Source organism: Eleutherodactylus coqui, chromosome 9 (assembly GCF_035609145.1).
Source record: "Eleutherodactylus coqui strain aEleCoq1 chromosome 9, aEleCoq1.hap1, whole genome shotgun sequence".
NCBI lineage: Eukaryota > Metazoa > Chordata > Amphibia > Anura > Eleutherodactylidae > Eleutherodactylus > Eleutherodactylus coqui.
This window is the reverse complement of record NC_089845.1, coordinates 124,415,132-124,429,838: the sequence shown is the minus strand read 5'-3', so window position 1 is coordinate 124,429,838 and position 14,707 is coordinate 124,415,132. Positions and strand designations below refer to the sequence as shown.

Here is a 14,707-nt window from a genome sequence, read left to right as displayed (position 1 = left end):
TACAGAAGTTATAAGAAGTTTTTCACTTACCTGCTCCGTTGCTAGCGTCCTCGTTCCCATGGAGCCGACTAATTTTCGCCGTCTAATGGCCAAATTAGCCGCGCTTGCGCAGTCCGGGTCTTCTGCTTTCTTCAATGGGGCCGCTCGTGCAGGATGCCGGCTCCGTGTAGCTCCGCCCCGTCACGTGCCGATTCCAGCCAATCAGGAGGCTGGAATCGGCAATGGACCGCACAGAAGCCCTGCGGTCCACCGAGAGAGAAGATCCCGGCGGCCATCTTCAGCAGGTAAGTATAGAAGTCACCGGAGCGCGGGGATTCAGGTAAGCGCTGAGCGTTTTTTTTTTAAGTCCCTGCATCGGGGTTGTCTCGCGCCGAACGGGGGGGGGGGGTTGAAAAAAAAAAAAAAAACGTTTCGGCGCGGGACAACCCCTTTAAGGAAAAAAAATAGGGCAGTAAAACCACCACATGGGTAAAATCCCTACAAAGGGCCTCGTGTGGCGCTGAGTGTTAAGGCAGCAGAAATGCAGTTCTAAACTCTCGCTCACAACCTGAATGTTGCGGGTCCAATCCCCGAATGGCTCAGGTAGCCGGCTCAAGGTTGGCTCAGCCTTCCATCCTTCTGAGGTTGGTAAAATGAGTACCTAAAAGCGCTGCACAAATAACAAGTCCCTTCCCTTAAACGTCTGGTCTTCAAGGAGTTAAACTGTTTTTTAAGGACTTTTGATGTAGGATGTGGCTGAACCTCAAAATCTGTATTAGAAAAGCATATAAAGTGTTATACAAATCGTTTCGGCTGGCCACTCGCCTCCATTTACAATAAACAAGCAGTCGTTCATAAGTGAATGATGGCCAGTTTACACGGTCCGACCCTTCATCGAGTTTTCTGCATGCAGAAACTGAATGATGGACGAAAAGCAAACAAATTCTTGTCGACGTTCAGTTGGGGCGTGCCTTTACAGTGATAGCCTGACAGCCAGCCATTGTTTATGTACAGTAATCTGCTTAAAGACAAAGGTGATACTGATTACAGACGACACATAATCTTCTGCTACCGTTCATTTAACTTTATGTTTTTCTATGTAATTATCCTGCATTTAGCAGAATAATGTATCGCCCCCCAGGGCACCAGTACAACAATGCGATATTGTCAGCATTGCACTGACAGCTGTGGTGCTGGAACAGTGTGCAGAATGCCCCCCGTGTAACTCCATGGTAGTATTTTCAGCCCCGGGTAATTTCCTGGCGAGTCCTCCCAATGCACGGCTCCAGGTATTTCATATTTGCTCAGGCTTTACCTAAGTCTAATAAAGGCTACATTGATTATGTCCCAGACTAAATAAAGTGAAGGTGTATGTACCCATATAGGAAAGCTGCCTGACCTGTGATGCACATATGCAGGGGTATTCCAGGATGCCGACAACGAATACAAGTGAAATTGCAATGATCCAGTCGAGCAGATGGCAAATTGCTATTGGGGGTTTTCTAGTTATGAAGCATTATACAACTTTCAAAGATAATCTGTTTTGGAATTTCTTAATATTTTTGAGATATTCGCTTGCTGTGTGTGAGACATTCTTGTATACATTTCATAGGGTTAAAGGGAACCGGTCATCAAGTTTTTACAATGTAATCCACAATAAACTTTAACAATGCCACTAATGAGATTTCCTTATCCCGATTTGGTTTTGTAATCCATGACCCGCTACCTTTACAGTCTGCCCTTGAAGTTTTCCTGTACGGTATTCTAATGAGGTGAAAATAGTCAGATTTTGCAGAGAAGAGTCAGATTTTTCCCCTCAGCGCCGCACCAGACATTATGGTCGTCTTCATTGGCATGCATACTGATTTCTCTTCTTCATTGTAATCTCGCACGGGCGCCGAAGCAAACCCTACCTGCACCTTGAGGATCGTTACTTACACTGAGTCCGAGCTCAGATGACTTTGGGAATAACGATCCTCAAGGCGCATGCGCAGTACGCACTGCGTTCTCAGGAAGTAAGGGAAAGCTGTGGTGCAGGTAGGGTTTGCTATGGTGCTCAGGCGGGATTACAGCGAAGATGGGAAATCCGTATGCATGCCAATCAAGAACAGGGGCTGCCTGGCACAGCACTGAGGGAAATATCTGACTCTCTTCAACTCCTTTTAATATACCGCAGGAAAACTTCAAAAGCAGATTGTAAAGGTATCGGGGAACGTATTTCAAAACCAATTAGCAATAAGGAAATCCCATTAGCAGCACTGTTAAAAGCTTATTGTCGATTACACTGTAAAATCGTCATGACAAGCTCCCTTTAACCCTTTCCAACCCACTGTCTGACATCTTCCTACATTCTGATTGAAGCTTGTACAGCTCCAATGTCAGAAGACGTCCGACAGGGTATTCTTACCGTCTATTGCCAGCCACTCCGCTGTCGGAGCCTCTCTGGCGCACACACTGGCTTTAGCCAACAGATGGCACCGTTGTTTAACAGCAAAAAGAGAAAGCCTTTTAGGAAACCCTGAATCCCAAATTGGATTGGAAAGGGTTAAAGCCCATTCAGACTTAATAATTCTCACAGTTGAACACTTGCTACAAGAGCTCCAGACTAATGATACAGGACAACAGTCGGCTAAATGATTGCACGAGTGCTGACATCACCGCTCAGGTCATTAGCGCTCGTGCAGAGCGTTTAGACAGGCAGACTTCTCCACTTTATCGAGGGCGTCCCGCTCAGCGCTTCACTTCCCATGTGAAGTGCTCAACGGGAAGCATTTACACAGAACGAGAAGCCAGCGAACCACCAATAGTTTTTACACTGACTGAAAGTCAGCGATGATGACTTGCGAACGAATAGCGAGTGATTTGTTTGCATTTACATTGCACGATTCCCACTATAATTTGTTCGTTTGAACGAATTTTGAGCGGTAATTGTTACATGTAAATGGGCCTTAATTGAAGTGAAATAGCTTGGCCTTTAGATTACATTTACTGAAAGCAAGCAGAAATCTTAAAAATGGCAAGTAGCAGAAACACAAATGCCGGTTTTTATAGTAAACAATCTAAAAAATTGTCACAGATTGCTGGGTGCAGGAAACGTTGCACAATAGTTTCAATTTTTATGTCATGCTCGCAAGTAGTTGGGGAAATGGTTGTAGTCACTATGGAGTGGGTGTTATTTCCATGTTTGAGACAAATGTATTAAAAGGGTTATCCAGGGAAAACAAAGGCAGCATAGATATAAAACATAAAAGGAAGTATATACTAATGTCACTCAATCCCCGTCTACTCCTGCTCTGCTGCTGCCAAGTCATCCGCAGCTCATCACTTCTTGCTGCAGCAGCACTAACGTCACGACAATGGGACATGTGGCTGAAGTGAGCTGGTGATTGGCTGCAGCAGAAAAATATCATTGGTGTTGGTGACACCAATGCTGAAGCAGGAAGTGGAGAACAGCAGGGTTGTGGGCACCGGCAAAACATGAGCGAAACAAGAACGGCGAAACACTAAACTTTAGTTGTCCAAACCCGCTGATAGTGGCAGAAGATACGCTATTGTGTGTAGTGATGGCTCAACTTTCCCTCAACAGATGATGATGAGGGAAAGAAGGAACGTGAATGTTTAATTTCAACATCCGATCCATTTGTCCACCAAGAGCTAAACCATCACACGGGGTGTCTGGCTGAGGCTTACCTCCCTAATCATATTACCGTTCGGCCGAGCCGATGGTTCATGTGTATGGGGGAGCCGGTGGAAATAGCTGTTGGATGAACAGTTGTTGAATGTGTATGGGCTACATAGAATTACTCAGGTAATATAACATGGCTGACATACCGGGGCTCCTGTTTCACCCTGAGATCCTGTGCTGCCTGGAACACCGGGAGATCCTGGGTTTCCTGGTGCACCCTGCAATAAAAACGAACAAATGCACGTCACATATTATACATCTTCCATATACCAATGCAGCAAAGCTGAACTGATCATTTAACTCTCCGGAGCTGAATTGTTCATTAATTGAGATAATTCTTTAATATAAGACAATAGATTTCCTTGCAGTCCTATGTAGAGCCACGGATATCATTTCATGATATCACCATGTATTGGGCCAAATGACAAATTCAGCTGTTATCTGAGACCCACAGCTCCTTGTAAACCCCTCTGGGTAAGATTTGTCCATCTCTGTGCATCATTTTAATAAATAAAAAAGGGACACAAAATCGCCTTCGATTTGCTGGAGAATTGAGATGTTACTTTAATATTTCGCAATGGTAAAGAAAGTTGCAAATGGCCTTGCCAAAATCTCCATAAGACCAAGTGAACACTTCCCGTATGCGCCAGTTGAACCTGAGAGGTTTGGTTCTAACGCACATTGGACAGCACACAGACACCTATCAGTGTGCTGTCCAATTAATACAGCTCATTGACACGTATAAGCATCTGCTATTTCGTGATATAGACAGGAATAGAACATGTGATGAGTTTTTTCACACGATCCATCAATCAGTTTGAAAAAACCTTAATATGCATAGCCCTGTAGAGTATAATGGGTCTTTGTGCTGTTTGTGAATTAAGAAAGACAGCACAAGGACCCAAATACGTTAGCGCCTAAGGCCTAAGGCTAGGACTACCCAGCAACTGCGAGTCCAAAGATGGCAGTGCAGCCCTGTGAACGCCTAGTCTAATTGAAGTCAGTGTGGGTCGCATTGCCACCTGCAGATTACAAAGGTTGGAACCACGGACGGATACTTTACCATTGGGCCTGGAGGTCCTTGTGAGCCAGTAGCGCCATCTTTTCCCTGCAATCCCTGAACAGATAAAAAGAAAATTAGAAGTTATTATTATTACTGTCCTTGGTTAATCCTCTAGTTTTCTTTTTTTGTACTTTGGAAGTCTAGCGTGGGTGGAATGTTTTGGCCGAAGTCACTTTGGCCGAAAAGATGTACAAATTAGTAATGTCCAGTTATTCATAACTTATGCTTCTTAGTTAGATCTTAAAAAACAATCAATCAGCATGGAAAAAATTATCTCACAAGGGATCATCAACTCCTAAAAATTCCCATTTGTATCAGACCAATATACAGCACTACTCTGATTTAGGGGCATATGAGGATCGAGGAGCCACCAAGTAAAGCACCTTTTATAGAGCCCAAAAGTCAAGCATGAACGATTGTAGGAATGTGTGTTTGCCCGATTGTCGACCCTTGTGATGCTGCCTACCAGCTGACGAATGCGCAAACAATTTCATCATTGGCTGTCCGCATCCTTTGTGCTGCTAATGGCACATTCTCTTTGGGGGACAAAAGATTACATGAATGATCATTCATCTGGCATAGGTGCCCCGTCTACCTGAGCAAATCTTTCCATGTGAAAGGAACCCTTACAGGATTGAGCAAAGATTTCTGTTTAATTGAAAAGTGTCCACGCCCATGCTTATGATGCTGCTACAAGAACCGCCCCTGATGATTACTAGTCCCATCCTTGTGTCCACTGTGATTTAGTATAGTGTGGCTATATCCCATTTATTGTCCTACATCTCATATTTCCTTCCCCCTCCTATAAACTTTCTTCTGTGCTGAATGCTTTCTCTTGCTGAATAATAAACTTTGTAGGTTCTGCCAAGAGCAGCGAGGGAAGAAATGTGAGAACTGCTCTGTGCACACATCTGAGTAAAAAAAAAATCATTTTAGTTCCCATTGTTCCATTGTCCTGAATTAGTTAACTATATTACATGGGTTGTGCCAAGGTAGAAAGCTATCCTGTATCCACAGGATAAGTGATAACTTTCTGATTGATGGGGGGTCCAACCACTGGAACCCTCACTGTTCCCAAGAACAGAGTTCTTTAAGGTCCCCGCATTAATGGAGCAGTGGTCATACAGTCATGCTGCAAATCTGTTCAGTTCCAAGGAAATGCCAGAGATTACCGAGTTTAACTGAGTTTTTCTACTTTTTACCACTGATGAGCTGTCCTCAGGATAGATCATCAATAGCAGATAGGTGAGGATCTGTCACTTGGGATCCCCACTGATTAGCTGATACTCTGGCCCACTGTTAGTGCAGTGGGGCCGGATGTGTAATAAATGGCTTGACTCCTATTGATTTCAATGGGAGTGAAATTTCCTCTTACGCTTCAGGCCCTGACCATCGATGATGGCATCCAGCTCCGCTGTGCTGACAGTGGGCTGGAGGATTAGCTGATCAGTTGGGATGCCAAGCGGGAACTTGATGACCTATTCCGAAGATAGGTTATTAGTACTAAAAAGTGAGAAAACCCTTTTAATCACTCGCAATCTTCAGCGCTCCCATTGCAATGAATGCAATATGTAATTGCCGTTCCATTCAAGCAGGGGCCTTCAGGACTCCATTTCTTGAGATCGGTGGGAGTCCCAGGAGTTAGACCCCTAGTGATCACAAAGTTATCCCCTATTCTATAGATAGGGGATAACTTTGTATCTTGGCACAACCCCCTTAAATACATCAGCTTTAAGTCCTGTAATACTGCCCCCGGCAGGTGCAATTCTGAATAGGTGATATTTCAGACTTCAATGGCCCTTTAAAACAGAACAGAAGGTGCCATGTGGCGTCTTACATTACAGTGTTTACATTGGGGAAATAACATTCACGGCTCGATGCCTAGCACATTCCTGCCTGATCTGATGGGTTTGGCACAAGGTTAAACCATTAAGCGGATTAACTTGATATGTTTAGGATACTCCCCAAACAAGAGCGCTTGGCAGTCTCTAAGCATTTAGAATACTTTCAAAGAAACAAATATCAACATTCGGGAATCAAATGTTCTACACAGAAGGCAGATAGGAAGGCTGTAAACACCATAAATCATAATTGTGGCAGCACTCGGCACACAATGTAGTTATATTCCATGTGTTATAAAGCAAACCCTCCAACAATCTGTAACCAAAAATAGTCACTGCTCCCTATGGGACAAAAAAGTGGAGCAATTTTTTATGTCCCTTTTTAAAAACCCTGGAGTGCCCCCATAATGTTGACATTGAGTGCCTTTTCAACAGTGGCAGTCAAGTGCCCATAAAACAATGACAGCCAGGTATGCCACAACAAAGACAGCCAATGGATGCTCAAAATTAGAGACTACAATGTCCCCAAGAAGGTTTCTGCCAGTGCCCATGTACAAAATCACGCACTTCACCACATTCCTGGGCATCTGCCATGCATGCAGGTAAACACTTGAAGCATACGGGCACATTTACTTAGACCAGTATTTCGTATGCTGTTCCGAGTAGAGTGTGCGCCAGCGTTCCTGCAACAAATGTATTAGGAGGCACATGGATGGAAATCTATGCCAGCTTCAAGCCAGTGTATGTTTTTGATATAATGTACGCCAGCTTCTGACTTTTTGAAAAGTTGACGGGACTTAGTGTAAACCTGCACAAGCGACGAAATTGTGTCTTTAGTATATCCTTCTCAAAACTGTTACTTGCACATGATTGACCTGGAATGAACTTTAAAAAATTATGGTTTTGCTACATTTAAAGAGCTGCATGGTGCTGGTGCAGACTTTTTAGTGTCCCCACCTCCACTTATGATGCCTGACACTAGAACCTCCCCCGCTGATTATTAGTCACAACCTCTTATCTAATATGATTTAGTATGAGATATCTCACCCGTTGCCCTTCAGGCCCATCGCGTCCAGGAGCACCAGGTGGTCCAGAAAGCCCCTGAGAATAAAGCAAATTATGAAGAGGTAAGCATTTTGGTTTACATTATGCAATATGGAGCCTGTATATACTAGACACCATATAGACTATCTGATGTATAAATCCTGTGATATGCAAGGCTGAATATTTCATATTAAAAAGAACAGTAATATTAAATACTTATTATATGAAAAAGGCAAAAAGCATTATAGCGGTAATAACTATATCGGCTAACCAGAAACATTACATATATGCAAGCTTACAAGGCTATTTAATGCCCCTTCATCAGACAACTGAGGGGACATTTAAGCCACTGTCACACATAGTGTTGGCAAAATGGCGCTATTTCGATTGCAGCATTTTTACTACCGTTTTCAGGCACAGATTACTGCCTCCGACAGCAAGTTTTTGAGGCATCCCATCATTCTGATGGGTGATGAGGTGCATTAATCCTGGCAAAATAGAGCAGACAGCGCTAGAAAATTGCGGAGCCAGAAATCGCCACATTCAAGCACTTGTCTGCGAGGCCCCATTGAAATCAATGGGAGAGTTATACCGCAATTACTGCGGCGTCTAATATGCTGCGGTAATCATGGTTAAAAGTGCATGTGTGAGAGTGGCCTTATACACAACTGATCAGGGACATAATGTGATTAGATTACATTTAAAACAGGCAGGAAGACTAATGGGAGGAAAAGCTCAGCATTTATATGATGAGACATAGAGTTACAGGACTACGGATTGTGTATGAGATGAAAGGGTGTGATGTGATGAATAGAAAATCAAAGAAAAAGTTGATGGGTGCGAAGTATCCATATAATGAGACATATGCCCTGGCGTAATGTTAAGCCCACCTGTTAGTTCTCATTAGTTTAAATTCCCATATTTTTCTGTTTCTGTAATTTTCAAAAAGTATCAAAACTTTTAGATCCATTAAACTGTGATCCGGTCCAGAGAAATGGCTCCTCATGGGTGTATCCAGCTCCTATGTTATTATATATCTGTGCAAATTCATCCTGGACTGTAGTTTGTGTCTAGTTTCTCCAACATAGATACTATCAGGGCACTTTGTACACTGTATCATATACACCACATTGGAGGATGTACAGAAAAAGTGTCAGTGATGTTGGGTATGTGGACTGTGTCCATTGGTAGGGTATGGCTACAGGTCTCCCATTTTCTGCTGTTACAAGGGAAAGTACCCGCCTCTGATGGTGATGAGAGGGCATTATTGACAAGAAGATTTCTTAAGTTTGGGAGCTGTTTGTATGAGAGGAGAAGTAAATCCTGGAATTATTTCTTTAACGCTTGTCTTTGCAGAGTTTGGGTTGGAGATCAGCAGTGGTTTTCCTGGGGGTCGTACATGACCACTAGGGGCACCCTGTTGTTCTCTCCCGTTTGTATTCTAAGAGGTTGCTCCGTGGAATCCCTGTGGCTCTGTTGATCTGCTCATCTATAACCAGTGGATGGTATCCCTGTTGTAGGAAAGTATTCCTCAGAGAAGATAGAGGTTTGTGGTCTTCACTGTCTGAGCAGATCCAGATACCGCAGAGCTTGACTGTAGATGATCAACTTCTTTATGTGTCGTGGATTGTTTCATCTTAGATATGCTGGACGGCCTGTTGGATATTGGTAGATTGATATTTGTATGGTGGTGTTTTTTATGTATATGGTCATGTCCAGGAAATGCATCTGAGATTATGAGTGGCTAAGAGTGAGTCTGATGGTTGGATGGAACTTGCTGAAGTTTTTGTGGAAGGTTAGCAGCTCAACTTCAGAGCCTGTCTAGATTATTAATAGATCATCAATGTACTGGAAGTATGATAGAGGTCTAACCACACAAGCAGACAAGAATTATTCCTCTAGTTTGGCCATGAAAAGTGTAGCATATTGTGGTGACATTCCGCTCCCCATGGCGCTACCATATACTGCAGGTACAGTATATGTTTTTACAAAATGAGAAGTAGTTGTGATAGAGTACAAATCTGATCAACTGTAGGGTTGGCTCATGGGCTAGATTGTTCTTTTGAAAGAAGTGCTGGCATGTGGCTATGCCATCCTTGTGTGGGATGCTGAGTACAGGGACTCTATGTCCAGAGTTGCGAGTATATAGCCATCTGGTAGTGGGCCCAGCACTAAGAGTTTATAGAGTATGTCTGTGGTGTCATGGACATAGCTGGGCATGTGCTTTACTTGGGGTTTTAGGATATTTTCAAGCCAGCCCAAGATATTCTCAGTTAAGGTTCCAATGCCAAAAATGATTGATCTTCCTGGGTTGCCTTCTTTAAGTATTTTGGGTAACATGTGGAAGGTGCCCATTTTTGGATTGCCCAGTAGGAAGGATGATGTTGGGTCAACATAATTGGCGGTATGTCTTAGTTTCTCTGTACATTTCTTGGTGTGGTCTTCTTTTAGTAATGATAACATGCTATTTTTGTTTAACATATTACAAATAATAATGGGATTCTATTGTAAATACCTGAATTCCTTGGCTTCCACTTTCCCCTTTTTCACCTTTCGATCCAGGTTGTCCCTAAGGATAGAATAAAACAGACTCTCTCAATACTGAACTCTTCAGACCAATATTTACAAAGATCTATTTCAATGCAGTCAAGAGCACTTGAACACTCACCATTTGGTACAAGGCTATACTATTCTTGAAGGAAGGGTTTCCAGTAGGTCAGCATTAAATATTGAAATCAGCTGTTTCAGGAGCAATGTATGGCTGTGACAAGTTTAGCCCATCATCAGTTTGAACCATGATTATCAACTGCTCTCCGTGCTACCCTCATTTGTAAATGGAGTTGTCTTCATGAGACAGCCCCTTTAAAGCATAACTATAATTTTTGTGAGTCACATGCTCAGCTGAGCTGAACCTGGATGTAACTATTATATATATATATATATATATATATATATAATTTTTAAAAAAAAATTTTTATAATTTTTTTTTTTTTAAGTATTTCATATCTTTTACCTTTGCTACTTTGAAAATTTCTAAAATTTACTGCTTATGGAAAAACCATCATTTATCTGATTAATGTGCCACAGGGTAACTACAGTATCTTTCACAAGTCATCAGATTGGTAAATACTCAGAAAAAGTGGAGCTCTGAGTATTATAATATATTAAGAAATTAATCAGCAGGGAATTTTAGACCTTTGTAGATTATAAAAAACTTCTTCTTGGGTGAACACTGATATCCGGCCAAGCCATTATATACACATTCTAATATCAGCACGAGGTCTGTTTCATCTCACGGATGTTCTCTTCGCATGAGCCTCACAATAATTGGGGATTTTTCTCTGCTGTTTATACCTTCCTGCTAACTGTGAAATAAACGATGAAGTGCAGTGTTCAATGTGGGAACAATTTGCATGTTCCTCCAATATTCTAGAAATCAGGTTGGTATACACCAGTGATATCAATGGGTATGAGTAGACGTAATCATAGGGACCCTTCACAAATTCCAGAATGTACCCTACCCTACGGAGAGCTCTGTCAATTGCCCACTGCTCAGCTGCAGGTAGTTGTTATGACAGTACAAGGGCATGCTCGGGCATTTTAGAGCCGTTTTAGGTTCTTTCTATATGGGTTAGGGTATGTATGGGCATACCAACAACAGTTTAGAGACAATATAATCTTATCATCATTTATTGAACTTTTTTTTTAAAGGGGTTGTACCAATACCTAAAGTTATGTTCTATCCACAGGTTAGAGAATAATGTTATGATCGGTACACGCTGCCGCTCCGTTTATTTGACTGACAGCGCTGGAGATTGCCAAGTATAAAGACTCATTCATCTGGGGACAGTCGGGACAACCGTTCTCAGGATTGGTGGGGGTCTCAGTGGTCGGATCCCCACTAATCCTAAAGTAATCCCCTGTTATGTGGATAGGTGATCATTTTAGACTTTGGTACAACCCCTTTATTTGCAGTGATTAAAGGGGTTGTCTGGTTTCTAGACAATATTGCCCTTATAGCTCCAATTCTGTTAAAATATCAAAAAGAGCAGCACTTACCCCTTTTCTTAGCGGGAATCCAGCGCTGTAGTCCTGCCATCCTCCCGGTGTTTGTTGTGGAAGATAATGTCAACGGGAATCACCTGCCGGCTGCAGGAAATGAGAGGCTGCGGTGTCACTGCCCATTCGCCTGGTATCACCGCACACATCCTGGTTGCCATAATTCTAGGAATTCAGAAAAGTGATGCTGCAGCCTCTAATTAGCTACAGTGGTCAGGTGACTTGCGGTGACATCACTTTTCACAAAACACACCGGGAAGACTGCAGGGCTACAGCCCTGGATCTCCCCGAGAGAGGAGGGGTAAGTACTGTTATTTTAATTTTAACACAGTTGGACCTATAAGGGCAATGTTGTTTGTTAACCAGACAAACCCTTTAAGGATATTGTTATGGCATGAAGCAGCATCAGCCAAAGTACAACCTGTGATGATGTGTGCATGTGGGATTGTCTGAATGGGGTGGGCAGTGTTATGTAGGGCCCATTTCCCATGTAAATGAGTTGCTGTGGTGTGCTACTCATGGGAAACGTGTGCAGTGCCTGTGTGAACATAGTGCTAAGAAATGAGCTGTAACTCTATGCTATTATGGAGAAATCCCAAGAGAGTGTTCCCATGAAAGGAGCAGATCCATCTAGTACCCTGCAAAAGCAAGTGCCTAGAGTGACGTTAAGTAAGTACCGGTAGATACATGGCGTGACTAAAGCCTCATTTGCACAGGAGGAATGTCAAGCAAACAATGCCCGACATTCGTCCCCGCATGTAATCGCTCTGTCACTCAGCAAAACTGAGTCAAGAAACCGTGGCACATGTGAGCAAGGTGTTATTTCTGCTACCCCAAAGAGTTTGTGATATGCACCATTGCCATTTGAGAACTGCATGTAAAAAGAGACTTTTGTTTTTACCTCAGCCATGTGGTCCCAACTCTCTTACTTCCCGAATGGTTACCCCAAAGAAAACTGCCATAAGGTTATTGAATCCTGAACCTGAGCTATCCCAGAGCATTTCCATGAATCTGATTTGGCTCCCATCCCTTGTAGGGTCTTACAATAGTATCACAGCAAACAGGGGAAGCATTAGTGAAAGGTTGTCTCCCATCATGGGGCCATGCTAGATATGCGCCATGGCTCTGTAGCATGTACGCCACTGGGGGTGAGGCACCAATACTCAGAAATGACATAAATTCCAGGTTGATGGTCAGATAGCACTCTTGTAAATGATTGAATTTGCATTGAGGAGTGTAAAGTGTATTAGTTTTGATACAAAGTAAGAAGATCTTACAGGTGGTCCTTGAATAGAATGGCCATTTTGCCCGTGGGGTCCTGGTGGTCCTTGAACTCCTGGTGCACCTATTGGACCTCGAGGTCCCTCTGGTCCCTGTAATAAAAAGCATATGTGAAGCATTAAAAACTGTAAAGACAGACAACTTCAACTGCTTTATTTAAGAAAAAAGGCATGAACTCATCCACTATGAGGAGTTTAGGATCTTTGGACACACAATGTTGCAGCTAGGGCCATTTTAACACCTTGATGGATCCAGTGCAAAGGTGACTTAAGTCCTCACTCTGAAAGTCTATTATGAAAACATAATAAAAACTTTGCCCCCACCTGGTGCTGTGACCTGCCACTGATGCACCGTCTGTCTGGATGTAGCTGCTCACCTTTTCTTCTGTCTTCCTTCAGTGCAGCCACTCTGCTCCTTAAAGGACCCCCTTTCTTCCCGCTAATAAGGAAGAGCACCCAGAAGGGGTGTGAGAAGACACCTGAAAAGTGAGTGTGGAGACTTATAAGGCCATGCACACTCCTCTGGGTAATTTAGGAGATAAGTCTCCTCACTTTTCAGGTGCATGGCCTTATAAGTCTCCTCACTCACTTTTCAGGTGTCTTCTCACACCCCTTCTGGGTGCTCTCCTTGGGGAGAGATGATGCCATTCCCTGACCTACTCACCCCCTAGGCGAGTCTCCACACATTTTTTTGGGTGCTCTCCTTAAGGAGAGACAAAACCCCTCTTGACCTACTTTCTTCCTGCTTGCATGCTCAACCACAAGCCAGCTCTTCACCCTCAACAGGTCCCACTCTCTATTTGGACCGAAACTACTGTAGTGGCCTGGAGTTAGGGTGTTGTTAGGTTAGGTGTATGTCTGTCTCGTATGAACTGTTTTGTAGAAGTATGTCTTGTAAAAGTACTAATAACCCGTCTTGTCGCCTCCCCACACACCCCCCTTTAACCTGTGAGTTATGTGTAATCTTGCGAGGAGGGGGTAGGAGGAGGGCGGAGCTAAAAGGATGGAGTTGTAGAGATGTAGTCGGTAGAGGAGGACGTGTCAGCGTGAGGTTGAAGCATATTCATGCTTCTGCCGCCGCACAGCCGTGAGGACATCTCAATCTGTGAGACATACAAACCACAGGACTACAATAAGAGACAATAGCTTGAAAGAGTGCCAGCAGAGATTTACAACTGGACAACCAAAGGGCAAGAGACAGGAGAGGAACGTCACATCAGGAGAGTACCCCCAGGAACTGTCTCTTCAGATAACTTGGGCTGAGGACACCTAGTAACGGGAAGAAAAGTGCCTCCTAAGAGGATGTGTGAGTGTGTGCAACTGAAACAAGTCAGGAAGGAAGCCTTTAAAAAGTGTTGTGTCTGAACTGTCATCTTGCTGCATCCTTGGAAAATTAAGGTTGAATATTGTGAGTAAAGGAAACCGTGTACTTACGTTTTTGAAAGTTAACTTTGTGTAAACTCTGGTATTTACTGACGGGGGACTAACTACTAGAAAAGAGGTACTGGCGTCACGTGACAATACTGTGGAGATTTATTGCCACCATCTACACTTTTGTTTGTTTTATTTTTTGCACCTGTGCGCGACCAAGCTAGGCCTTTGCCACCATTGCCAGGAGGAATCACAGAACCACTCGTGACAACTATCTTAAGAACATCCCCGTGGAGGCCTCCGCAATGGTGTGCCTCCAGCTCGGACACTGCACTACCATGAAGACTTCCAGCCACTACTCATATATGCACACTGTTCCCCTCCT

General features: G+C 43.3%; 1 protein-coding gene across 3 annotated transcripts in view; it reads right to left on the bottom strand.

The window, feature by feature from the left end:
* Window positions 1-14,707, bottom strand: part of COL14A1 (collagen type XIV alpha 1 chain) — a 175,831-nt gene that overhangs the window by 13,854 nt on the left and 147,270 nt on the right. For all 3 annotated transcript variants that reach the window (XM_066578459.1, XM_066578458.1, XM_066578460.1), the window contains 5 exons: window positions 12,949-13,044; window positions 10,128-10,181; window positions 7,616-7,669; window positions 4,728-4,781; window positions 3,811-3,882 (listed from right to left, as the gene is read on the bottom strand). In XM_066578459.1, the coding sequence (XP_066434556.1) occupies window positions 3,811-3,882; window positions 4,728-4,781; window positions 7,616-7,669; window positions 10,128-10,181; window positions 12,949-13,044 (330 nt within the window). The remainder of the gene's footprint in view (window positions 1-3,810; window positions 3,883-4,727; window positions 4,782-7,615; window positions 7,670-10,127; window positions 10,182-12,948; window positions 13,045-14,707) is intronic.